The following is a 25,088-nucleotide window of genomic DNA, read 5'->3' as shown; positions in this document are numbered from 1 at the left end:
TCTATTCTCTAAAAATTAATTATATTATTCCTATAACAACAACTGCAACAGTTGCAGGTGTCTCCAAGAAGAGCATCACTTCGTCATCATTCAGTCTTTTGCTTTCCTTGAACCCTTATAGTGTGTTACATGCATGAGTAGAAACCCTAGAGTTAATACACTAGGATGCAAAAGTGACCAACATATTAGCCTCTATGACTTGAGTTCGAAATTACCTTCTTTTTTTTCCTGAGGGATTCCAAATATTGAGGATAGTTCCTCTTCCAATGCCTAGTTTCCTTGAAAAAGTGACATTCATCTGATGACTTATCTGTCTTCTTCTTCTTTTGCTTGTCACCCTTCCTCTTAGGCATGTTCTTGCCCTTTCATTTCTTCTTGCCAGACTTACGTCCTTCAATAAGCATGGCCATTAGCTTGCCCTTTCTAATCAGTTCCTCAGCTCTCTGTAACATATTTTCGAGCTCTTGCAAGCTAGTTGTTAGTTTGTTCATATTGTAGTTCATGACAAACTGATTAAAGGATGTGGACAGGGAGTTTAAGATGGCATCAGTCTTGGTGTCATCATCCATTTTGGAACCAAGAGCCTCTAGTTTATTAATAAAACCTATTATCTTCACGACATGGTCACGAACCAGTTGGTTCTCAGTCATCTTGGTGGTTATCAATGATTTGAGGACCTTTTGCCATGCAAAACATTTCTACTCCTCATACATGGTCTTTAAACTATCTAGAATATCTTTGTAGTTTTTTACTTTGTCAAACTGCCTTTGTATAGAGTTGTCTAGTGAGGCAATGATGTAACACCGGGCAAGAGAGCTTTTCTCTTCCCATTCCTGATATTCCCTTTTTCTTGCCTTAGAGGCTATTGAGGGGGTGTTCTGGTGCTGGGTTGGTGGTAATTTTGTTTAAGTTCTTGAATGTGAGAACCAAGTTAAGGTTATGAAACCAGTCTACATAATTTGGTCCCTTGAGTTTATTATCGTCTAATAATTAGTGAATTGTTAGTATGCCATTTCTAACAAATAACGTGAATATATTAGTCCACAACATAATCATTGTTTCATGTTATGTATCATAGAAATGACTTTTATCTATGTTCAATTTCCATTTGTTCATCTCTGAGATTTCCCTATATCACAAGGATGGAGGCACTATTCATATCTCTAGAAATGTGAAAAATCACATAGGTTTATGGGGCTAACTGTTTCAGTTGCATAACCCCACCACTTTTTGTGAAGGATCATGTATCCAACCATCTAATGAGCTTTCCCTTTGGCCTCCATCAGTCAAGGTTCATTGCCATTTTAGGTTAAACCATTCTAATTGGTAAGTGTTGATGCATCATATCAAGAGCCCCAAGGTACTGTGCAAGAGTCTTTCATTTTAGGATAGACCCTTCCCACTAATTTATGACACCCCTATCATCCTATGGAGCAATCCCACAAACAGTCTTAATAAAATGGATAACCCAATTTTATGGTGCATCTCCGCCCACCAATTCAGTCTGCATTCATGCTAATGAAAGAAGGCTTTTAAAGATTTCAACTTATGATATTTTCTATCTCGTAGCACTTATATTAATCATGAGGGAACAAGTATATTAGTCCCTAAGTCAACTTTAGGTCTTATTATTGTGGCTCCCACTGACTTTCATAAAGTCAGATTCAAAAGGGCCCTAAATGGGCTAGAGTTCCCATGGGGTTCCTCTTTGGAGAGTAAACAAGAGAAAGGGCAATTAAAGGGAGATCATACAATGATCTATGGACATCATGGCAATGATGTGCATTCAGCCATGATGGGCGTGGTGAGCTACATAAGTCTTTTCATTGGGGACAAGCACTTATGGCTCATGTACGAATCACATTCACATATCACATTACATATAAATTATCAAAATCAAAATAATTCATGTAAAACCCTAATCGATTTAGACTAACACATGAGCAACCCATCTATGGGCCCAATTATCTAATAATATTCATCTTAGTATATGAGCCCAATTTCCAAAAGCAATTCGGCCCATATAGTTGTCCATACTGAAATAGACTTATCTTCCTTTAATTTAATTCTAATTAGATTTTACAAGTATGGGCCAAATTGGTCCATGTAATGGCCCATTAAACCCTTGGCTTAGATCCATATTTGATCATTTAATCAGTGATCCAAGAGGCTGTAATAAGTCCCCAACCAACCATAGGTTCGGTCCATGTAGGTTGAACCAAAACTAGGTCAAATCAGCCTACGGTTTGGTGCCCAAAATATGCATCAATCTACATAAACTATGATCTGAAAATTCTCAATTATGATTCCCAATCATATCAGTAAATAAATAGTAATTAATCAAATTAAATAATTAGGGTTGATAGTGTGATGGTCTAAATCTAATCTAAACATATGTAGGATCCCATTGAATTACAATCTCTAGATCGATCTCCATCTTCCTTTACAATCTCTAGCTAGTATTTTTATGTAAATAAATAGAAAAACCCTAATTTTTAATGATTACATCAGAAAAAACCTAATACATTCTTTCTAAAAAAAATTAAGTACAGACCAAATAATCAAATAATCAAACGGTGCACATTAATCTAGCCACCATCAAAGATTTTGATGAATCTTGGATGGATTTTAGATTATGCCTAAAGGTAGATCACATGAAATGATAGTTTTAGATAAAATTTGATGGATTTTAGATTATACTCAAAGGCAAATTGCACGAAGTGAGAGATTTTGATGAATTTTAGATTATGCCCGAAGGTAGATTGCACGAAACGATAACTTTTGATAAATTTTGATGGATTTTAGATTATTTTCAAAGGTAAGTTGCATGAAGTGAAAGTTGCATGAAGTGAAATCTTTTGATGGATTTTAGATTACTGAAGGTGAATCATGTGAAATGAGAGATTTTGATGATTTTTGGATTATGTCTACACAAAGCGGGAGGGCTCAATGAATTTTGGATTATGCCCACATGAAACGGGAGAATTTAATGAATTTTGGATTATGCCCATACAAAGTGGGAGATTTCGATGAATTTTGGATTAACTTGGATGAAAACTTTTGGATTTAGACAAATTGGATGAAAGCAATTTGATGAACTTATGTAGCAGAACTCGATGCAAAGATTTTTTAGGTAATTATGGATTTGCAAAGAACTTTAGGTGAGGTGTATGCCAAATTTTGGATGAAAGATTTTGGATAATGAAAGAAAATTTCGTGAAAATTTTAGATGCTTTGGGTGGAAGAAAATTGGATGATTTGGAAAAAACTTTTGGATGATTTGGATTTGGATGCATGATTTTTAAATAACTCTGGATTTGGAAAAGATTTTTGAAATTTTGGATGTGATTGAGCTTTTCATTTTTTCATTTTTCATTTTTTTTTGAATTTAACAAACAAGGATTAGTCAGATGGTCAAAACTTACTTCTGATAAAATAGTGGCATTCAAAAGGGCCTGCCTACCCTTAATGGGGTGTGAGATTTGACAATAGAAGCACTATTGGTTTCTCGTCATTTCTTGATTGTATGCCCGAAGGTAGATGATTTCTCGTCATTTCTTGATTGTATGCATGACTCATGAAATGAAATACATGCTAAGCTTGTACCCTATTGATCGTTTAAGGGAGAATTATTACTTTTGAAAAGGGTTGGTCGGTGGATTAATGACAAGGTAATATGACCAATAGATGGCTTCTCATCATTTCTTGATTGTATGCATGATTCATGAAATGAAATGCATGCTAAGCTTGTACCCTATTGACCATTTAAGGGAGAATTATTACTTTTGAAAATGTTGGGGCCCTTTAGTGAGTTTTTCCCCTAGTTCTTTTTGCTTCTTTTTTATGCTTTTTTTTCTTTTGATTTTTTTTGCCCTTTTAATTTATGCATCCTTGGAAATTTTTGGGTTTTATCAAAGAATGGTTTCGATGAAAGGCTCAAACGGGCTGATTATCATTTGAATGTATGAAAAGGGACCAAGGAAAATGATCAGCCGAAAATGGCCTCTAGTTCTTTCTTTGATCAATCAACAATTGATAATGGTTTTGATGCCTTGATTTATGCTAACCCAAGAGTAGATGTTGCAAGTTGACTCAATTGCCCTTACGCTTTCAATGAATTTCCATTTTTTTGAATATTTCCTTCTTTGAATTTCCTCTTGACAACCAATTTTTCGTATTGATGGGACTTGTTGCAAATTTTTTATCATCAAATCTAGACATATTGGAAGGATAAATTGGAGCAAGTTGAATTTGTTATTTATCAAAAGTAAGCATTGGGATAAAAACATAGACTGACACAAAATAAACTTTCATTAAGTAAAAAAAAAAACTAATTACACTGAGCTTTAAGGCACAAAGAAAACAACATTCAATGCAAATGTGCTTTAGGCGGCAACATGCCTACAAGTTTGAGCACAAGGTTGTATTGGCGGTCATCAATGAGGCGTTGGATATCATATTTCAATTGCCAGAATTCATTAGTCTCATGTCTTGGTCCTTGAAGGTAGGCACAATAAGCCTTCTGGTTGAAATTCCTTGGATCTATAGGAGGTTTCCAAGGCAACAAATAAAGGTATTCTTTCTCAACCAAGATGGGAAAAAGTTGGAAAGGTTGTCAAGGTAATGGGCTGAACTTTTTCACTTCTTTCTTGGATGGTGTAAGATTTGAGACAAAAGCAAGTGGTGTTGCTCCTGTATGAGAAATTAGCCAATCAACTTTGAAGGTTAACAGGTTCATCGCTGTTTCAAGCTCTTCAATCTCTTATTAGATTCTGAATTGATATCTAGTAGGTGTGGTCATCTTTCCTGTTGGGAACATTAAACTTTAAATGGAATGCAAACATGCATGGAAGGAATGTTAGTGAAGTTGTGTATAATATGTGCATGTAATGTAGAGATGATGTAAGAAATACCTAGATTATAGAGGTTGGTACCTAGAGGGTGTTTAAGTAGAAAGCCTAGGGTTTTTAGGAGAGAATGCTAAAAGTTGTTTATTTGAGAGTCCTAAGGTCTTACTTTTATTTGATTATCCGAGTTGCACTTAAGTGCCACTTTCCAGGCTGCTTATGTACTCCTTATGAGGGATCAAACAAATTGTAGTTCTTAAAAGCTTATAGATTTGATTACATATTTTAGTGATGATTTAAGGGATATTGTCTAACACCAATGAGATCTTGGATGTTGATTTAGAGAATTGTGCAATTGTTCATCGAGTGCCCTGATCCTTGGTGATAAGTGCAATACTTGTCTAACTTGAAGCTCTTAGGTAGAGGGTTAAGAATTGGTTTTGGTGACAAAAGTGCTAAATACATTTTATTGATCAATTAAGGAAGCAATTGAGACTGCGGAGGGGAGGGAGTGAATCATCTCTTGACTCATTTTTTTGAAAGGATCAGTTAAAGTTCAACTTTTCTATGTTGAAGAGGAAGGGTTTAAAAACCCAAAACCCAAAGATACTCCTACTTAAAGTTTGGAAAGACAAAACAACATTATGGTTGAGTTAAATTAACATTTTATGCCATTGGGATCCCCAAATATGACCTCTCACTACAAGAAAAATGGTCAAAGGCAGTGGTTTAGAGTCGACGGTCTTGGTGACCGCCGCTATAGACCACCACTGAAAAACTGGCGTAGCGGTTATTAATCTACATTTAGCTGATTATTTTGTGAATCGGAATTAAACCGGTTTAACCTTATAATGGACCGGTGCGGATAAATGCAGGGAGGGAAAATTTTCTTTCTCCCACACGTGAATTCCCCCTGCCTGTTCGATCAAAAAAAAAGAAAAAGAATTCCCCTCCCTACGAAAGAATTATGGATGTATATCATATGGACTTTTCTATTCGACCAAAAAAAGAATTTCTGTCCATAGAGAACCTTGCTGAGAATTTTACAAGACAGACTTCATGAGCAAGACAACAGTTCTCTGGTTTCCAGTAGAGAAATTTTGAAGAATAAGACAAGTTATTCTTCACTAGCAAGAAAGTTGGGAAGGTTCGTTCGAGGTTGTGTTCGTTCAAGCAAGAGAAGAGAAGAGAAGAGGAGTAAAGAAATTTAACTTCTCTATAGGCATTTCTGGAGAATTGGAGCTAACATACATTGTACTTTGGTAGATTCAAGCAGGACCTCCACTGGATGAGATGTCTATAGCATGCATTTTGCGCGACTTGCTACATGCCATCGAATACCTCCATAATGAAGGAAATATTCACAGAGATATTAAAGGTCATACCAATTTCAAATTCTCTTTAGCAAATTATTTTTTGATGTTTATAAAGTAGTATTTGTGATTCCTTATTCTGTTCTTGTTTTAGATTCAAACATGTAGTTTTATCTTCTTTTAACCATTTTCTTTAATGAAACCCTCCTACAATCATTTTGGCAGCTGCAAACATTTTATTGACAGAGAATGGAGATGTTAAGGTATGCCTTTTTTGAAAGAATGGTAGGATCCATCTAATGGACGCCAAAAAGGTTGCGAAATGGGTGGGCGAATTTCAAAATTTTTCCTACCTTCTTCCAATTGGGAATCATATTCCCTAAATTAGAATACAATATTCAAGGATCCTACTTGAACTATAATTGAACCAGATCTGAACCAAAATGAAAAGGAGGAATTATACATGATCCAGAGAAGCAATATCTCCCAAAGTTGGTGTTCATGCCCAAAGAGGACACCAAGATCCTTCGCAAAAATCCTCTGGAAACTCTGAGCACCAAATCTTTTTCAGTCTTTTCTGCAAAACTGATGTCAAGAATTGATTTCTTGATTTCTTTCTTCCTCAAAGATTGAATCTTGCCAGAAAGAAAGGCGACGGCTGGAGGAGAACTCTTGGGACAAAGATGGCTGAATTGCTTCTCTTCTCTCTGGAGTGTGTATGAGATCCTATCTCAATTCGCAGGATCATTTCTTGCACACAACCCTAGGTTCAAAATCTGATTGTTTTCCTCTCTTAGGGTTTCTCCTCTTTTCTTCTTGATTAAGAAACCTCCTAATTAGGAGTTATCCTAATCCAAATCAGTATTTGGATAGGGGATGATCTTAATCCTATCTGCAGATTAAGTTAGCTTACTCCTGATCTTATCAGGAAGTTACTATATTCAAACCTGATTTGAATTTGGTCTCCCAGAGTGGATAAGGTAAAAGGCCCAATCCTTTTGCTAACTTTAATCCTAGATCCGCCCCACGGATGGGTGATCATATCAGCCCAGCTCGAAATGGTCTTTTGGCCCATTAAATGTCCAGTGCTTAACTAGTTTCCAATCTGATACCCAGTTGGGCTTCTTTGTATGGCGTGGGACCCAAGCATTGATCTACACACCAGCCACATGGGTTCAGCCCAGCCTTTATTACAAGGCCCATCCGAATTCACTGAAAGAGCTCAGTGAACCCCTGAGCCCATCACATGGATCCTATGGGCCCAACACTTACATTAAGTGGTCCCTGGGCCAAGTCATCTTATAAAAACCCAAGGACTGTGGGCAGGTGCAAGATTAGCCCATCAGGTACTATCTTAAATGGTCTTACACTTAACCTCTGAGCCCTTAATGATCAAGCACTGCCCGACAAGAGAGGACATCTCCCTCGGTTGCAAGTAACAGTGCCGCACTCTCTACTCACATGGATCCCGGGAATTAAAACCTTTTGCAAACACTTTGAAACTGTACACACACACACACACACACACACACACACACACACACACACACACACATATATATATATATATATATATATATATATATGTGTGTGTGTGTGTGTGTGTGTGTGTGTGTGTGTGTGTGTGTGTGTGTGTATCATATATAAATTTTGCAAAACAAAATTCCAATGATTTAAATCAACTGCCGGCAGTTTGGTTTTCATCAGAGAGAGTGCATTCCCGATCATTACCTTTGTCCGACAAAGGGGCTGATCCTGTCACTATGATCACCCACTTAGATGAATTCTCAGACTGCCCCAACTTGCCCAGGTTTTGACCCCCGCTAAAGATCTCACTGATTGGCATATCAAAGACAACCCGATCTGACACCTAGTGAAATGTCATAATCGAGTTTAGGGGTCAGGTGTAACTTTCCAATTTTGCCCATCTATCTCCAAGGTCCAGGGCAATACTGAAAATTTGGTCTGATTCAAAGATTCAAGTAATCCCATACTGCATGTGCCTTGGGTCTTACCCTAGTGGCCAAGACAGGCCATCCCAACACTTGGTGGCACACCTGTATCAGCCTTGGCAGGATAAATCTCCCCAAACTTATCCAATGGCTGTGAATATTTAAAACTAACACGAGTCTCTATAAGTGTCCAGTTTTAGGGTCTTACACAAAATTATACCAAACAACATGAATCAAACATGCACTTTATTTATTTACACTAAATGTCAAAAGTACATCAAATCGGATTGAAGCTAAGGGCATACAAAGCTGTCTAACATTTTTGTCTAAACAAAGCCAAAATCATTAATCCTGCCTGACATGGAAAAATTATATGATGTTTAGCATGGATGGTTCTAGTTACTTAATCTTATTTCTCAAATGTTTAATAGGTTGCTGATTTTGGTGTTTCTGCACAACTAACAAGGACAATCTCAAGAAGAAAGGTCATGCTATTTCCATGCTTTGATAAATATAACAGGATTAGAATTTTCTGGCATTTCCTTTACTATGTTATGGAGCATTTTTTTTATTTATGATAAGACGGGAATATTTAATAATTTATGTGTAGCAATCAACTCTTTGTACTAATAAATTTAAGCTCTGGCAGACATTTGTAGGGGCACCATTCTTGATGGCTCCAGAAGTAATTCAAAATTCAGATGGATACAATGAGAAGGTAAGTGTCAGAAGGGTTGTCTATTTTATTTGCTTCACTGAACCTTGGTCCACTTGTTTCATGCATTTGGATTCTACTTGATGCAGGCTGATATCTGGTCTTTGGGGATGACTGCAATTGAAATGGCCAAAGGGGAACCTCCACTTGCAGATCTCCACCCAATGAGGGTTCTTTTTATCATTCCTCGAGAAAACCCCTCTGAGGTTTGTTTTCTTGGATGTATCAAATAGACTGCTTTGCTGTTGTTTAACTTTAGAAAATGAATCAATGAATCTTTTTTTTTTTTGGCCATATATCCATTCCGGCTTTCCGAGGTAGCTTGGGATTAAGGCTTTGTTGAATAGAGTTACTTTTTCCATATGGAAAAGTCATTTTTCATTGTTTTGAAGGGTGGTGATTTTGTTTGTGTTGTGCAGCTGGATGAACATTTTTCCCGTCCTATGAAAGAATTTGTTTCCCTGTGTTTGAAGAAGGTAACTTCTGAGGTATCTAATTATACTTTTTAATATATTTTTTGTTTTTTTGGTGAAAAGTTTTAGGTGCAGTGGGCATGGCTGTTTTGTACTAAGTAATTATTTTTCTTGCTGCCACATGATGGATATGGAATTATGGATGTATATCATATGGACTTTTCAATCATTTAATAGCAATTATATGCATGGATAGTCCAAGTAATGTTCTTTTTTTGGTCTGGGACTCTGGGTTGGCATGGTATAATTTGGACACATGTATTATGGTTGTGCCATGCATGTTGGAGACTTTCTAATTGCATAGTTGAAATTAGAACATGAGCTCTTAAGGAATAACTGTACATTTCTATCCCTTTATTATTTTGGGAGATTGTCTTGATTTTTTGTTTTTCTTTATTGTTGTGGTTTTAGTCTACTATCATGTTTCTATCTTGTACCCTCTCCTTTATCTTCTCATGACATTGCAATCTCTGAAGTGGTTGAGATCAATTGTACATTTAAATTCACATATATTTAATTTAAAATAATACACGTATAACAGGTGTGCCATGTTCTGAAATTCAGTGGTACTAGAGACATTTCTCCTTCACATATCAAATATATGATACCACAGTTGGACAAAAAAAATCAGTTATCTAATATTTCTTTACTATTTTTTCAATATGCTATTTATGAAATCCTCTTATGCACATCATTTTGTTTCAAGTACATCCAATGAAAAGAACAATATTTGTGGGTCCACATTTTATTTCAAATGACACCTATGGAAAGAACAAGTGCAAAGGTTTTCCATCTTTTTATGGACAAGGTATATGACCTTTCAGCCAAGTATGCCCTGAATGCATATGATATTTTTTAAATGACTGGATCCAGTACTATTACTTGGGCATCTTTTGATTTACTTAGAATATGCCTACCTATGTTCTGTATGTTACTGTAAATCTGTAATGGGTGTATTAAAGTCTTCCAGTCTTTTGGCCTAGTGGAACTACTGTATCAATAAGCAGCTCTATTTTTTATCATATATCAACCAGATAACATGTCTACGAAGTTTTTTTATGGATAATGAAACCTTGTTAAATGCTCATTCATTATTAAGGTGTAATCTAAAATTCTAATTTTATATCTTTTACTGTCTTCATTTCAGAGACCAAGTGCTATGGAACTTCTAAACCATCGTTTTATCAAGAATGCTAGAAAAAGCCCCAGGCTATTGGAAAGAATAAGGTGAATGAGTTCTTTTGCAATTGACTTTTGCAATTAGTGATTTCCAGCCTACCCACGGCTACTCTTAAATTTTTTTGTTTTATGTTATTTTCTTCCAAGTCTTCTAGGTTTATAAAAGTGGAGAAGCAAAATCCACTTTCTCTACATGGTAGGCATGGCAATATGGAATGCCTGCTTTACTTCTTTGGTTCTCTTTCTTCATAATAAAAGTTTCTATAAATATAATTAATACGCTCAACAGATTTTTAATTGATGATAATACGCAACATCTACCTAGTTATTAATATGGGTCCAACTTGTTGGTATGGTGGGTAATCGGGTCCACTTTGATAAATCCTAGATTTGAGAAAGAATTTGGATGCATACTACATGCCAATTAAGGGTGGGTGGGTGTGGAATTAAAAATTAAAACAGAGAAGCAAGTTTTTCTTCTTTTTTTGCTCTTTAAAAAAGAAAAAAAAAAAACACCTTTTAAGGTGATGTTTGGAACCAATGCTGTTTCCTGAGAAGAGTTTTTTCTTTTTTTCTTTTTTTCAGAAAACAGTGCTACATAGACATACTGTTTTCTCAAATTATATTTTATCCAAGTTTTAGCTAATAACCAAGAACTTCTGTGAAAAGCTTATCTCATTTATTTTGCTCTGTTGGAAGATTTATTACCTACTTTGATTGCTCACCTGTTGAGATTTGCCATTCCATTTACTTCCCCATATAGGTTGTTTTCACTTTTCGATTTTCAGTTTTTAATTGTCATCTTCTCCCTCCCATTGACTTGCAGGTTTTATTTACAGTACGAAAAGAACGCAGGCATCCCTATCAAATGGCTTGCTAATCCTACATCTTCACATGACTAGAAGTTAGAAAACCTTGCTGGGTTTTCAACTCCAAAATCCAGATTGGGAATCCAGGAGAAGTCTTTGAGTGCATCACTTGAAGATAGTGCAACAAACCTTGCAGAGGTTGTTATCTTTTCTATGTTATGCACAATCTATATTGTGTAATAGTTTAGGTAAATAGCTCTCCATCTGTTATGTGTTTCAGGCAAAGGCTGCTATTCAAGGCAGATTAAGGAAATCAAATGCATGGGAGAGGCCTGTACTGGGCAAACTCAATAAAGATATGGAAGTATGGTATAAGCATAATATATGGATACCTGCATCCTTATTCATGTCTCGGATTTTAGGAAATTTATAGTTACATCCCCTTTTCCCATACCCATGTCTGTGTCAGTATTTGTATCTGGTTATCATAGGGGTGGCTGAATTTAAATAAAGTGGTTTCTTTGGAGTTCAGACATGCTTTAAGGTAAGATAAATTCTTCTCCACTAACCTGAATATCTCATCAAGTGGTTTACATGGGCAGAAAATGCCCTGGCCAATACATATGCAAGGGAAGGGGTAAATAGGACTGAATTATATGTGGGGCCTGCCAATCAAGGTTAGGCAGTATTATTTAATTTAAAGTTTTAGGGGAGAAGCTTGTGGCTCTGGATGTGGTATTTTATACTTATGTACTATCTTTAAATTTTTCATAAAAACATTTCTGATTGTTAATGATAAAAAATTACGAATTACAGGGACACCTATAAGTGCAAGGGAAGAGGATCAAATCCATACATCCAGTGTTTCTATAATTGATTGTCTGTAGTAGGACAATCTCAAAGAATATGAGTACTGGTTCTATGGCATGGTCAGCATGCACATGTTGGAAAGTATCTCCTGCTTTTGGACCACAAATGCTGCATTGCACTCAACATCTTCAATTATACTACCTTCCCCTAAGCCACTGCAGTTTTCACCAACCTACCAGCGTACTAAGCCCATGCAGCCATAGGTTCCTGTTCTGCTTCTAACCGATCCCATTTTCCCGAAGTTCTGAAGAAAAGACTCCATTTTCCCATCTCCATTCTTATTGAAAAAGGATTTTCCCACCTTCTCCAACTCTGGTACCTCCTTGCTAGATTACAACAAATCACCTCTTGTCGGAAGTAGAATAGCCTTTTTTGGGGTCCTTTTTAATTATTCTTTTTAAAGGTAACCTCACAATCTCTCACCCTCCCCTAAACCTCCTACCGTCAAAGCAGATAGAACAACAACCTAAATTAGCAAGATTTAAAATGCTAAAGACAAGGAGGTCTCATGGTTGCCCTTAGTTAGTGCTGGACCGACTTCTAGGAAGGGTTTCCACCATGTTAGGAGGGCCTAGGGGAGGAGGAAGTATCCACCATTTTGGGATAGGTGGCACATGACTCCTTTCCCTTTGGGTTGGTCAACAAGTTTCTAATGGTGCTACACCTTAGGGGAGATATAAAGGGGCTGTGGATCTTCCAACTCCTTACTTCCATTGAAAGTAGCAGTTGCTTTGGGCACTACATTGCAATGTCCGAGTGGTTGACCACTTTCTCCACCAGAGATCCAACACTCTCCATCATTTTCCATCACACTTCTCATGCTGCCAATGGTATAATGATAAGGTTGACAAACTCCCTTCTGATCTGTATAGTCTCATCTGAGTGGGGTTAAATAAAGATTACCTCATTCCAAGATCTTTAATATCTGAATACCATAGCCTTCCCATTCACTAGATGTATTACTTCTCATTCCTAGTGTCTATTACCAGGAAAAGAGTCCAAAATCACCAGGTTCTGATTTACAATTTTCAGGATGAGGAAAATATTATTGCAATTTGTTGGTTATCACAACACTTGAATTCTTATTATTGTACATTCTAGGATAATTTCTTCAACTTCTCCTATGATTGTCTCATTCCTTTTGTTAGGATTATGAGTATTATTTTCTGTCCCTAATCTTTCTCTCCTGTCAAGGGGTAATTCTTCTATTGGCTTGAGAGGAAAATAATTCATCTAATTAAGGGAATACATGTTTCTGATTCTGTAAATTGACCTTCTTTCTTACATTGAACTTTTTTATTAGTTCTTTCTTACATTGAATTTATTCCCTAAAAGAAAAGCATTTCCATTTTAGGGTGGTTCTACAATTTGTACATGAGATGCAACAGAAAGCACAGAGGAATTTTGATCCCAGCAGAGATAGATCTTTGCCAATATTTGGTGTTGGAGTTGCTTTTATTGATGAAACTGTTATTTCTTCTATTCCTTCTCATGAATATGAAAAAGCAATTCAAGATATCAGATTGATTGTGTCTAGCTTAGTTCCACCAAAAAAATAGCTGCATATTGTACCCTTTGAGAATATCTATTCTTTAGATTCCAAGGGTGAAACAAGTAGGCTGAAGGAATTGTTGCATGCCATTGATGATGACACTGGGAAAGAAGATCTTGTTTACCATTTGTGTATGATGTCCTTACAAAAGATTCAGTTTACTTCTTAGATCATTTGCATATATAGAATAATGAATAGGAGCCTGTTTTTTCATGGAACCTTTTCTTTTTATCTTCTTGACAGATTGCTCTTGACAATGGCTACAACAAATTGGTTTTAGGATCATGTGCATCAAGAATTGCTTGCCATGTCATTTCAGCAACTGTAAAGGTTCGCTAACAATTTATATATAGTTCATAAATTTTCCTTGACTTGGAAGTATCAAGCTCCTTCATTTGATTATTATAAAACTGTAATTAAAAGCTCTATTTGCAGGAAAACTGCAATTGACCAAGTGAAAACGGTTGCATTACCTTATGCTATTTCACCAATCCATTTAACCAATGTGCAGAAGAAATTAATTTGTAAAATTTCTCTATTATTTGTAAAATGAAATATTTTTTCTGATTCAAATTCTTGTCTTCTTTCCTTTTCAAAAGAAAAAAAAAAGATTGTCTTCATTGTTTTCTTCTTCAGCCACCACAGGGAAGAGGAACAGCATAAGGTGGTAGGTGCACAGGGAGCATCAGAGTTTTGCTCAGAGGTTGAAGTGTTGAGCTGTGCATAACACAGAAATTTGGTTATGCTGGTTGGCTATTGCATTGAAAAGGAGTGGCTTCTTGTCTAGGAATTTGCTTGTAATGGTTCCTTGCACAATCACTTGCATGGTAAGCTAACAATGCCACTGTTATATTCATTACTACTACTTTATGAAGCAACAGTAGTTCAACTCAACTAGTACATTATTAATAGGTGACACTGATGTTCATCATAAAGTTAATATTAAACTAATCTCAAGATTGGATGCAATTATCTACTTTGATGCACATGGTTAAAACACTGAAGGTATTTTGTAGGTACTTAGCCCTAGAGTACATGCAGACTGGGTTAATCACAGAAAAAGCTGATGTGTACGCATTTGGAGTTGTGTTACTGGAACTCTTAAGTGGCCTAAAGGCAACTGATTTGATGAGAAGTGAAGAAGAACATTATCTTTCTGAATGGGTGAGTTTCTCTTTAATCCTCCCCCCAAAACCCCAGATAACAATATTGATTAACATGCAAAAGGAAAGACAAACAAGAAAGACCAGGACAAAAGTCATCCAACTGAATATCCCTGAGACACAAAATCCCTCCCAACAGTAATCAATCAAAAATATAAAGTCTGGATCCAATGCTATGGAAGTAAGCTGAAATTAATATTCTCTGTTCGAATTTATAATTAAATTAATATGATCAAACTAGAGAGATGCAGTGGACCATTTTCTGTTCTTGAACTTGATAGCTTGTCTGACTTTTGAGCATTATTCTTGGTTGTGGAATTGGATATCTTTTGCCTTTTCTATTAGTGTATAGGTTGCCCTGGACTCGATGGTATGTACACTAATTAGAAGGGGGAGAATGGCTGCCATGGTGAGGATTTTAGAAACTAGAAATTTCTCAGAAATTACAGCAGGTACCATAGGAACCTTGTACTTGGATATCTATGTTTCCAAGAGTATGTTTTGTGTGGTTTCTTTGTGTAACATGAAAATGACCAACACACAAAACTCATCAGCTTCCTAACATATACTACTCACAAAGACCAAATCATCAGATAAATCAACTATAGCCTGCAACATGGATCCGGAATGGTATCAATCTATCAGAATTTTTAGTTCTTACTAACTTCTAATTCAATAAAAAATGATTTTGGCAAAATCCTCAATCCCAAGAGGAACAAACCCAGGCTCAAGCTGATTTTAACTTATATATGATTTATTCCTAACCTGACCATCTCCTTCCAAGCACTATTATTAATCTTATTCTGCTCCTTCTAAATGGATCGGTTTTACCTGGAACCGAATGGGGCCAACTTTGAACCAGCCTCGAACCAACCCTGTACAATTTGTTTCCTGGTAGGTTCTGGTTCCAAGAACTATATAAACTATATAAACTATATAAACTAAATAGGGATGAGCAAAGAATTATATAAACTAAATAGGGGTGAGCAAAGAACTATACTATTTTGTACTTACAGGCATTTTCTTTTTTTGAATTATAATGACTTAGTAAGTGCTTCATATCAAAATAGTAAGCCAATTATTCAATCACGAATTTCCTGTTGGCTTTTAGAAAAATATTTAAAAAAATGATGGTTTAATGAAATATTGAAAAAAATTTTAATAACATTACAAAATTTTATACCTTATATATATATATATATATATATATATATATATATATATATATATCAATGAAATCAGAAATATTATCGAAATATCAGTAAAATATCAGAAATATTAGGAAAAAAGGTTCTTAGAAAATTTTGTATTTTCACCTAGAAAAATGGAGATATTTAGGGAAAATTTGCCAAATATTACTGATATTGCAAACCATACCTGAATTGTCTATGGAGGTTATACACACACACAAACTTTGGGTTGGGTTGATCTAGCCTCAGTCAGGTTGGGATGGGCTGGATATCCCAAGTTGAACCACTAGAGATTAATTAATGCCTCTACAACTATGGTTGGAAGACAGTGGTAAGTGATTTGTCAGGGAGTATGTAAAGAATGCTAGAGAGGAGAGCCACAAAGGCAGCTCAACTAAGTCAAATTTTGATAGTTACAGCTAGGGGTGAGCAAATGGGTCGGTTTTACCTGGAACCGAATGAAACCAATTCTGAACCAGCTTTGGACCAATCGTATCCAATCTGTTTCTGGGTAGGGTTTCGTTCCAAGAAAGGATTCAAAAAATTGCAATGTATCGTGGCATATCGTTCGATACATACCATAAGCTTTCTCATTAAACTGAGGGACTGTTTACTTATCAGTTCTAGTGATTTAGAATGATGGACACTTTTCAAAATAGAAACTTAAGGCCCCATTTTGTTATAAGTACAATGCACCAATGCACCAACCATCAAGGTACACTTGAATGCTGTGCAGATGGGTGGCAACTGCCATTCATTCTTACCAAGGATCTTAATTTATTTTTAATTTAATTAGGTTATAGCTTGGTTGATGTTTCTTTTTGTTTTAGTTTAATAAAGTCATCATTTTCTATACTCAAGATTGATGTCATATGCATGATTTTATGCTCTTATTACTGATTTGCTTGTGGTTGAGAATACTCATTTCTCAGATATTTCAATTCCATATCTTTCAGATTTTCGTTGTGAGGTTGGATTTGTTATTAAGTCAGTTGATAATCTTGTGGAGCCCAATGATTTCATGAATTTCACAAAATTTACCATGACGTATATTGTTAAGAGAGGAAAGATCTCATAGCCATGATGCCTTTGAAGCCAGATTTGGAGGACATCAGACCCTTGAAGAAAGAGAGGAATCCTTATATGCAAGAAATCAAACACTTTTAAAGGACCAGAGGGATCCCCAAGCACTGGGTTTGTTGCTGCAGTTGTGGGTGATGGAGTTAAATCTGAAGATGTGTTACATTATTCAAGAAGATTTTTTTTAAATGCCTTGTATTTTTTTTATATGTCAATTGGATGTTGTATTTAAGCAATTTCTTTTGGATATTATAATAATTAATAATTTAATTAATTTTTTTTATTTTTTATTTAAATTGATTTTTATGTATTATCTGCCATGAGATCTATTCTAAACAGGTACTAAAAAAAATGTTGAAATCAAATTGATATAAAAAAAACCAACAAAGCCGGCGGTCATACAACTGCCGCCTTAGATATAAAAAAGATCTAAGTCGGCGGTCTAAAGAGTTCTAAGCCGGCGGTCTGAACCACCGCCTAAAAATGGAAGTAATAGTTTGGCTGACCTAAGGCGGCGGTCCATAGAGTTCTAAGTCGGCAGTCTAGACCGCCACCTAAAAATAGAAACAATGGTGTGACCGACCTAAGGCAGCGGTCTAGATAGTTCTAAGCTGGTGGTCTAAACCGCCACCAAAAACAGTTTGACCGACCTAAGGCGGCGGTCCTAACCGCCACCTTTATTTACTTTGGGCCCGACAGTTCTAACATACCACCACTTTAGGAGTGATTGAACTGCGTCGAACCAGTTCTCAAAGGCGGCGGTATTTTCAAGCTAACGCGGCGGTCTTGAACTAGGCCGGCAGCTGTTTAAGGGGCGGACTCAAGACTGCTGCCTTACCTCTAAGGCGGCGGTCTAAAGAGCTAAGCCAGTGGTCTTATGACCGCCGCCTTTGACCTTTTTTCTTGTAGTGTCTATATGCTAGAAACACGTCTATATGCTAGAAACACCTAAGACTCCAATTGGATGCACAAAACCCATGGAAAACAACTAAAAATCGAGAAAAATTTTGCATCAAGAAGGAAAGGTTGACTATAAACCTTTTCCACTTGCAAATCTATTACCTTTTTCATGAAAATACTATCTTGAAACCCAAGTTTTGTGATTGGTTGAAGTTGCAGGTCTATTTTTTCTCGCTAATTTCTATAAAAGGGATGTAACCAAATAGAGAAGAGAGGAGAAATGAGCTGGAAGAAAGGGACCTAAACTTAGCACCCTTCTCTCAAAGTTACTATGGTATCCCAACTTGGGAGAAGATTCCCAACTTCCTTTAGACTTGGTTTGGGATGATGTTATCGGGAGTTGGGTACTAGTTTCCCCAAATCCCTTACCTCTATACCTCGTTCTTCAACCTTAACTAATATTTAGAATGAACTAAAAGAAACTAAAGAAACAAGTTGAAGAACTTACTTTTTGAATAATATAACCTTGATTGTTGATACCTAATAGCTAGAACAAGATAAAAGTGGTATTCTATGCAAGGTTGGAGCTGGTAAGATGCTTCCAATCGACTTCTTAGGAAAAGGAATAGGATTTCAAGTTGTGTCATTAGTTGAAAGCTTTTTTGGGAAATTTGAAAGCACAAAATCTCAAGACTTCGTGGTTTCTTGTAAGAAAACAAAAATGAGGGTACTATAGAGGTTGGGAATGCTTTCAACTTGTCCTCCTCTCTTTTGGGATCAGTTTAGGTCCCTTTTATGGAAATAAGAGGAAAAAAACATTTGAATTTTAGCCAATCATAAAACTTAGGTCTTAAGAGAATGTTTTCATTAAAAAGGTAAGAGATTTTTAAATGGAGAAGGTTTGTAGTCAACATTTCCTTCTTGGTACAACATTTTTCCTTGATTTAGGATTGGTTTTTCCATGGTTTTGTACATTTAATGAGAGTCTTCGGCATGTCTAACACAAAGGTTTGCATTTGGGGCTCTTAATGGCATAAAATGTGAATTTCATTCAATCAAAATTGTCATTTTGTCTTTTTCCTAAATTTAAGTGGGGCTATCTTTAGGTTTTTTTTAGATTTTCTAATTCTACTAGGCTCAATATTATTGATCTAAGTATTTTAATAGGTAAAGTGTATGGCTAACATCATCCTCTACCTTCTTATGGTTTCAGGTTAGGATAGATGAAGGGGCAATTTGGCATATAGGGGTATATTGGGGCTTTTGGGTCTCTACACATGGTAGTGAGGTTTGATTGGTCGAATGAGGTTTGGATGATGGAGATTTATCACTAAAAATCTCTAATAAATGAAATGTATTAAAATAGAATCTTGACTTGATAATGGGTTAAATAAAGGAATCTAATGGTGAAATTTGGTGGGTAGGCATTTTTTAATGTCCTAAATTAGATGAAAGAGACAAATCTTTAATCAAAAGTGTGGGTTAAAAGATTTTGTTTAGATCAAGGATTTTAGCTTATGGGTCATCAACAAATGAGACAACTTGATACAAAACCTTGCTTATTTAATGGTCAAATGAAGAAATTATGTTATAAAATTTAATGTACTAGGGTTCTTTTGGGTTTCTAATATGGTGGTGAGATCTAATTGGTTGAATAAGATTTGGATGATGGAGACCTATGGCTAATAAGCTCTGACTATTGAGATTTGCTAAATTAGCCTAATAGTAGGTCAAATGAGGGAATTTTGGGATAAATTTTGGTGGATAGACATTTTTAAATATCCTAAATCTGATGAAAGAGATAAAACTTTAATTATGGGTGTGGATTGAAGGATTTGGTTCAAATCATGGTTTTAGCTTATAACTCATCAACCATGAAAAGACTTAAAATGAAATCTTGTTTGTTTTGAAAGAAAATAAAGGAATTTAAGGTTGAAATTGGATAGGTGGATTATTTTGAGGATTTTGGAGTTAATGAGAGTAGTTTGGTTGCTTGGGTTATAATTTCTTGTATGATTTAATCATAAACTTAAATTGGAATCTTTGTTGATCAAATGATTAAATAAGGAAAATTTTAAGATAAAATTTTTCTTGTGGGCATGGATTAAGATGAGGAGTTGGGTGGAATGTTCAAATCTAAGGAAGAATTTGTTGATCTTGGTTGTCTAGTTTTATTCATTCAATATTGTCAAAATGAAATCTTAGTATTTTTAAAGTTAATCATTGTAGATTTAAGGTGAGATTTGGATGTTGATTGTATCTTAGTATTCTTGAGGCAATGGATGTGTCAAATTTGATTTTATGTTGAGGATTGGACATTGAATATGTTAGGATCATAAAAAAATTAGTATGACGAAATGTGGATCTTTAGAATTTGGTCATGAAATTCAATGTGCAACTAAGTTTTAGTTTTCTAAGTCTAGGGATTATGTTTGGTTAGTATGCTAAAGCCTATGTAGTGTCAAATGTTGATTTCAATGTTTTTGCTAATTAATAGCCTAGTTTATTGTTGTAGCCTAGTTAGGTGTTTGATGTGATGGATTGTTCTAAAGAGAGGGAATTTTGGGTTTCGGAAAGCCTCAAGCTGATCTAGTAATATTTCCAAGATTCGAGGTCTTAATTGAGAGTATAAAGAGGTAAGGTGAAGGAACTAGGCAAAAAGTGGGTACTACCACCTATCTTAACTCCTATGGTTAGGCCAAAGCTACAATAAGGTGTTTGTTGAAACATTTCTACTTAAGCCCAAGACCTTGGAGATAAATTGCCAAAATTGGAAAGTTGTATTTAACCCTATATTTGATATGATACTATACAAAGTGTTGGACTCAACTACTTTTGATGTGCCAACTAGTAAGATCCCCTAAGGGTTAAATACTTATGTATGCTACAGTAGTTTGGAATATCACTTGAGTAGGTAACCATTTTGATAGAACCATCCACTTTGTCTGTTAAAGAGAATATCTTGCTTAACAATCTTTGATGGAAACCTAAAAGTGGTAGTAGTGGATTTCAATATGTTTTGTAGTTAATTTACAAAATGTATTTATACTTATAAATAACTTGTCTTATTAAAGGGTTTGCAAAAGGTTTTAAACCCAGGATCCATCTGAGCAAAGAGTGTGACAATGCATTTTACAACCAAGAAAGATGTCCTTTCCTACGAGTAGTGTATTGTAATAGTTTGGAATATCCACTTGAGTGAGTGACCATTGTGATAAGATCCCCCACTTTGTTAAATAAAGAGAATATCCTAGTTACAAATCTCTAATAGAAACCAAAAATTGCTAGTACTGGATGTCCATATGTTTTGGAGTATAATTTTAAAATGTATTTATACTTATAAATATTTTATTTTATAAAAATGTTTGCAAAAGGTTTTAAACCTAGGATCCATTTGAACAAAGAGTGTGGCATTGCATTTCACAATCAGTGAAGAGGTCCTTCCCTATGAGCAATGTGTTGCAGTAATTTGGAATATCACTTGAGGTGTGACAACTATGATTGGATCATCCACTATGTCAGATAACGAGAATATCTTGGTTAACAATCTTTAATGGAAACCAAAAAGTGCCAATAGTGGATTTCAATATATCTTGGAGTCAATTTACGAAATGTATTTATACTAAAAAATAATTTATTTTATGAAAGGGTTTGCAAAAAGTTTTAAACTCGGGATCCATCTGAGCAAGGAATGTGACAATGCATTTTATAATTAAGAAAGAGGTCCTTCCCTATTAGAAGTGTGATACATTAGTTTAGAATATCCATTTGAGTGACCATTGTGATAGGATCGTCCACATTGTCAAGTAAAGAAAATATCCTGGTTAACAATCTTTGATGGAAACCAAAATATTTCCAGTAGTGGATTTCAATATGTTTTGGAGTCAATTTGTGAAATGTATTTCTTAGACAGTTTTGTATGCCCTTAGCTTCAATCCAATTTGATGTACTTTTGACATTTAGTGTAAATAAATAAAGTACATATTTGATTCATGTTGTTTGGTATATTTCTGTGTAAGACCCTAAAACTAGACACTTATAGAGACTGGTGTTAGTTTTAAATGTTCACATCCATTGGATAAGTCTGGGGAGATTTATCCTACCAAGGCTGATACTGATGTGCCACCAAGTGTTGGGATGGCTTGTCTCGGCCATCAGGGTAAGACCCAAAGCACATGCAATATGAGATTGCTTGAACCCTTGAACTGGACCAGATTTTCAGTACTGCCCTAGACCTTGGAGACAGATGGGCAAAACTGGAAAGTTACACCTGACCCCTGGACTCGATTATGACACTTCACTATGTGTCGGATCGGGCTGTCTTTGATATGTCAATCAGTGAGATCCTTAGTGGAGGTCCAAACCTGGACATGTTGGGGCAGTCTATGAATTCATCTGAGTGAGTGATCATAGTGACAAGATCAGCCCCTTTGTCGGACAATGGTAATGATCGGGAATGCACTCTCTCTGATGGAAACCAAACTATCGACAGTTGATTTCAATCGTTGGAATTTTGTTTTGCAAAATTAATATATATATATATATATATATATATATATATATGTATGTATGTATATGTACGGTTTCAAAAATATTTGCAAAATGTTTTAATTCCCATGATCCATGTGAATAGAAAGTGCAGCACTGTTCCTTGCAGCCGAGGGAGAGGTCTTCTCTTATCGGGTAGTGCTTGATCATTAAGGACTGAGAGGTTAAGTGTAAGACGATTTAAGGTAATACCTGATGGGCTAATCTTGCACCTACCCACAGTCCCTGTGTTTTTATAAGATGGCTTGGCCCAGGGACCACTTAATGTAAGTGTTGGGCCCATAGGGTCCATGTGATGGGCTCAAGGGGTCACTGAGTTCTTCAGTGAATTCGGCTGGGCCTTGTAATAAAGGCTGGGCCGAACTCATGTGGTTGGTGTGTAGATCAATGCTTGGGTCCCACGCCATACAAAGAAGCCCAACTGGGCAGCAGATTGGAAACTAATTAAACACTGAACACTTAATGGGCCAAAAGCCCATTACGAGTTGGGCTGATCTGATCACCCATCTATGGGGCGAATCTGAGATTAATGTTAGTAAAAAGGATTGGGCTTATGAACTTATCCACTTTGCGAGACCAAATTCAAATCAGATTTGAATCTGGTAACCTCCTGATAAGATCGGGAGTAAACTAACTTGATTTGCATATAGGATTAAGATTATCCCCTATCCAAATATTGATTTGGATTGGAATAACTCCTAATTAGGAGAATTTCTTAATCAAGAAGAAAGGTGGATCTGGTTTGATTATGGTTCAAGTAGAATCCTTGAATATTGTATTCTAAATTTAGGGAATATGATTCCTAGTTGGGAGAAGGTGGGAAAATTTTTTGAAATTCACCCACCCATTCCACACCCTTCATGGCGTCCATTAGATGGATCCTACCCTTCTTTCAGTGGTATCAGAGCCACATGTTCGAATCTTGAACCAAAAGAAAATCATATCTGAACTTGCGCAGATGGACAGAAGTTGTTCTGCCAAGATTTGCACAGATTGTTTTCTTCATTTCAAGAAATTGTTTCTTGTTAAGGGCGATTGATCTTAAATTAATTTTTGTTAAACTCAAAATTTATTTAGAAATGTTCTTTATTTATTTTGATTTAATGGACTGTTTGAACCGAGAGATCGCAGTGCAGATTTGGGGCAGATGGTCTGTGCACCATTTTTTCCTTTTCTATTCAATTCAGTCTGTAAATATTTTTTTTCTAGACTGAATGTATAGGATTTGATCAAGAATGTAATTAATTAATAGAAATATGATTTTTGTTTTTATTTTATTTTCTTGATTAAAGAAGAAGGAAGAAGAAGGCAACGCTGGAGATTTGTAGATGGAAAAATCGTTCTCTACGATTTGCAGTTTGTGAAACTGCAACCCTTGTGATTAATATCTATTTTGTAGGTGGTGTGAACAGTCCATAATTGATTTGTAATTGCATAAAATCAAATTCATTAATTTCAAATCTTTCATGAATTAATTCTTGAATTGAAAATCAGTTTCGGACAACTTCGGACCAGATTGGACCAAAACTATTTGGACTGAATCTGGGGGTTTGAAATGGACTATTTTTCAGTCCACTTTTCTCACACTTTTGTTCCAAATCTGATGTTCAATTACAGGGATTAATTGGACCCACCTGTAAAGCCCAGTTTTAAAGGGTTAAAACTGTGAAAGCCCACACTTGTGAGAAAAGCTGTATGGGCCGAACTACTAACTGCAATTCAGCCCATACACCTAGCAGACATTAATTGTTAATGTTATGGATTTCAAATGGGCCGTTTAATGGGCTTTACTTCTGTTGATTGATTGGATCAATTCCTCCTTTTTCATGTGATGATTGGATGCTTGATGTGTTGTGACCATGGGCCATAAGCACTTGGCCCATGATGATTCATTAGTGGCTCTTGCGCACACCATGGCTGAATGCACATCATTGCCATGGTGTCCCTTAAGGTCATTGGATGATCCTTCCATTCTTGGTGGGCCCCACAACCCCAAAAAGGGATGCATACGGAACCCCTAGCCGATTAAGTCCTACCAAAAATCCGACTTTATGAAAGTCAATGGGAGCCACTTTGGTTTGACTTAAATTAGAACTAGGGCATAATTTTGTTCCCTCCAGCAAATATGAATGCATGTCATAGGGAGATCCATATGATGGACTCTCTAAAGGCCTTCCGTCATTAGCACAATGATGGATCCATCAGTAATGAGGAAATGCACCATAAAATTGGGCTATCCATTTGCTATTGGATTATTAGAGTGTTTCATAAAATGATAGAGGCGTCATAGACCAATGTGGGAGGGGCTTCACCAGAAAATGGGAACTCTCTCACGGTACATTGGCGTAACCTGAATATGATGGGTGTGCACTCACTGGACAGAAAGGTTTACCTAAAAATGGCTCTGAACCTTGTGTGACAGAGGCCAAAGGGAAACTCATCTAATGAGTGGATATGATCTGTCACAGAAAGGTGGTGGAGTTATGCAGCTAAAACA

General features: G+C 35.9%; 1 protein-coding gene and 1 long non-coding RNA gene across 3 annotated transcripts; both read left to right on the top strand.

The window, feature by feature from the left end:
* The first annotated feature begins 4,378 nt into the window (after positions 1-4,378).
* LOC148843815 (uncharacterized) lies at positions 4,379-12,165 on the top strand. The gene is made up of 12 exons (XM_088959454.1): positions 4,379-4,504; positions 4,549-4,620; positions 6,114-6,225; positions 6,386-6,423; positions 8,544-8,597; positions 8,762-8,830; positions 8,917-9,033; positions 9,247-9,315; positions 10,448-10,527; positions 11,423-11,486; positions 11,569-11,657; positions 12,105-12,165. The coding sequence occupies exons 1-12, from the start codon at positions 4,379-4,381 to the stop codon at positions 12,163-12,165; spliced, it is 951 nt and encodes a 316-aa protein (XP_088815580.1).
* A 182-nt stretch (positions 12,166-12,347) lies between these two features.
* Positions 12,348-17,439, top strand: LOC148843814 (uncharacterized). 2 transcript variants are annotated; one of them, XR_016103812.1, is made up of 5 exons: positions 12,348-13,001; positions 13,954-14,040; positions 14,347-14,537; positions 14,727-14,874; positions 17,020-17,439. It is a non-coding gene; the product is annotated as an uncharacterized LOC148843814 (long non-coding RNA). The 2 variants fall into 2 exon arrangements; XR_016103811.1 differs by having other exon boundaries at positions 12,348-14,040.
* Positions 17,440-25,088: the final 7,649 nt, after the last annotated feature.

The sequence above is a fragment of the Nelumbo lutea genome, chromosome 8 (assembly GCF_056320005.1).
Source record: "Nelumbo lutea isolate HS-2025 chromosome 8, American lotus-T2T, whole genome shotgun sequence".
In the NCBI taxonomy this organism is placed as follows: domain Eukaryota; kingdom Viridiplantae; phylum Streptophyta; class Magnoliopsida; order Proteales; family Nelumbonaceae; genus Nelumbo; species Nelumbo lutea.
The sequence above is the reverse complement of the archived record's forward strand: the minus strand, read 5'-3'. Positions and strand labels throughout refer to the sequence as shown.

What these genes read in the sequence shown, in the direction of transcription:
- LOC148843815 (XM_088959454.1), top strand. Translation starts at nt 4,379, where the DNA reads ATGTGCTTTAGGCGGCAACATGCCTACAAGTTTGAGCACAAGGTTGTA. An exon ending in AAGTTGGAAAGGTTGTCAAG is followed by an intron (nt 4,621 to 6,113) that starts GTAATGGGCTGA and finishes GTACTTTGGTAG; the next exon opens with ATTCAAGCAGGACCTCCACT. An exon ending in TGAAGAAGGTAACTTCTGAG is followed by an intron (nt 9,316 to 10,447) that starts GTATCTAATTAT and finishes TCTTCATTTCAG; the next exon opens with AGACCAAGTGCTATGGAACT.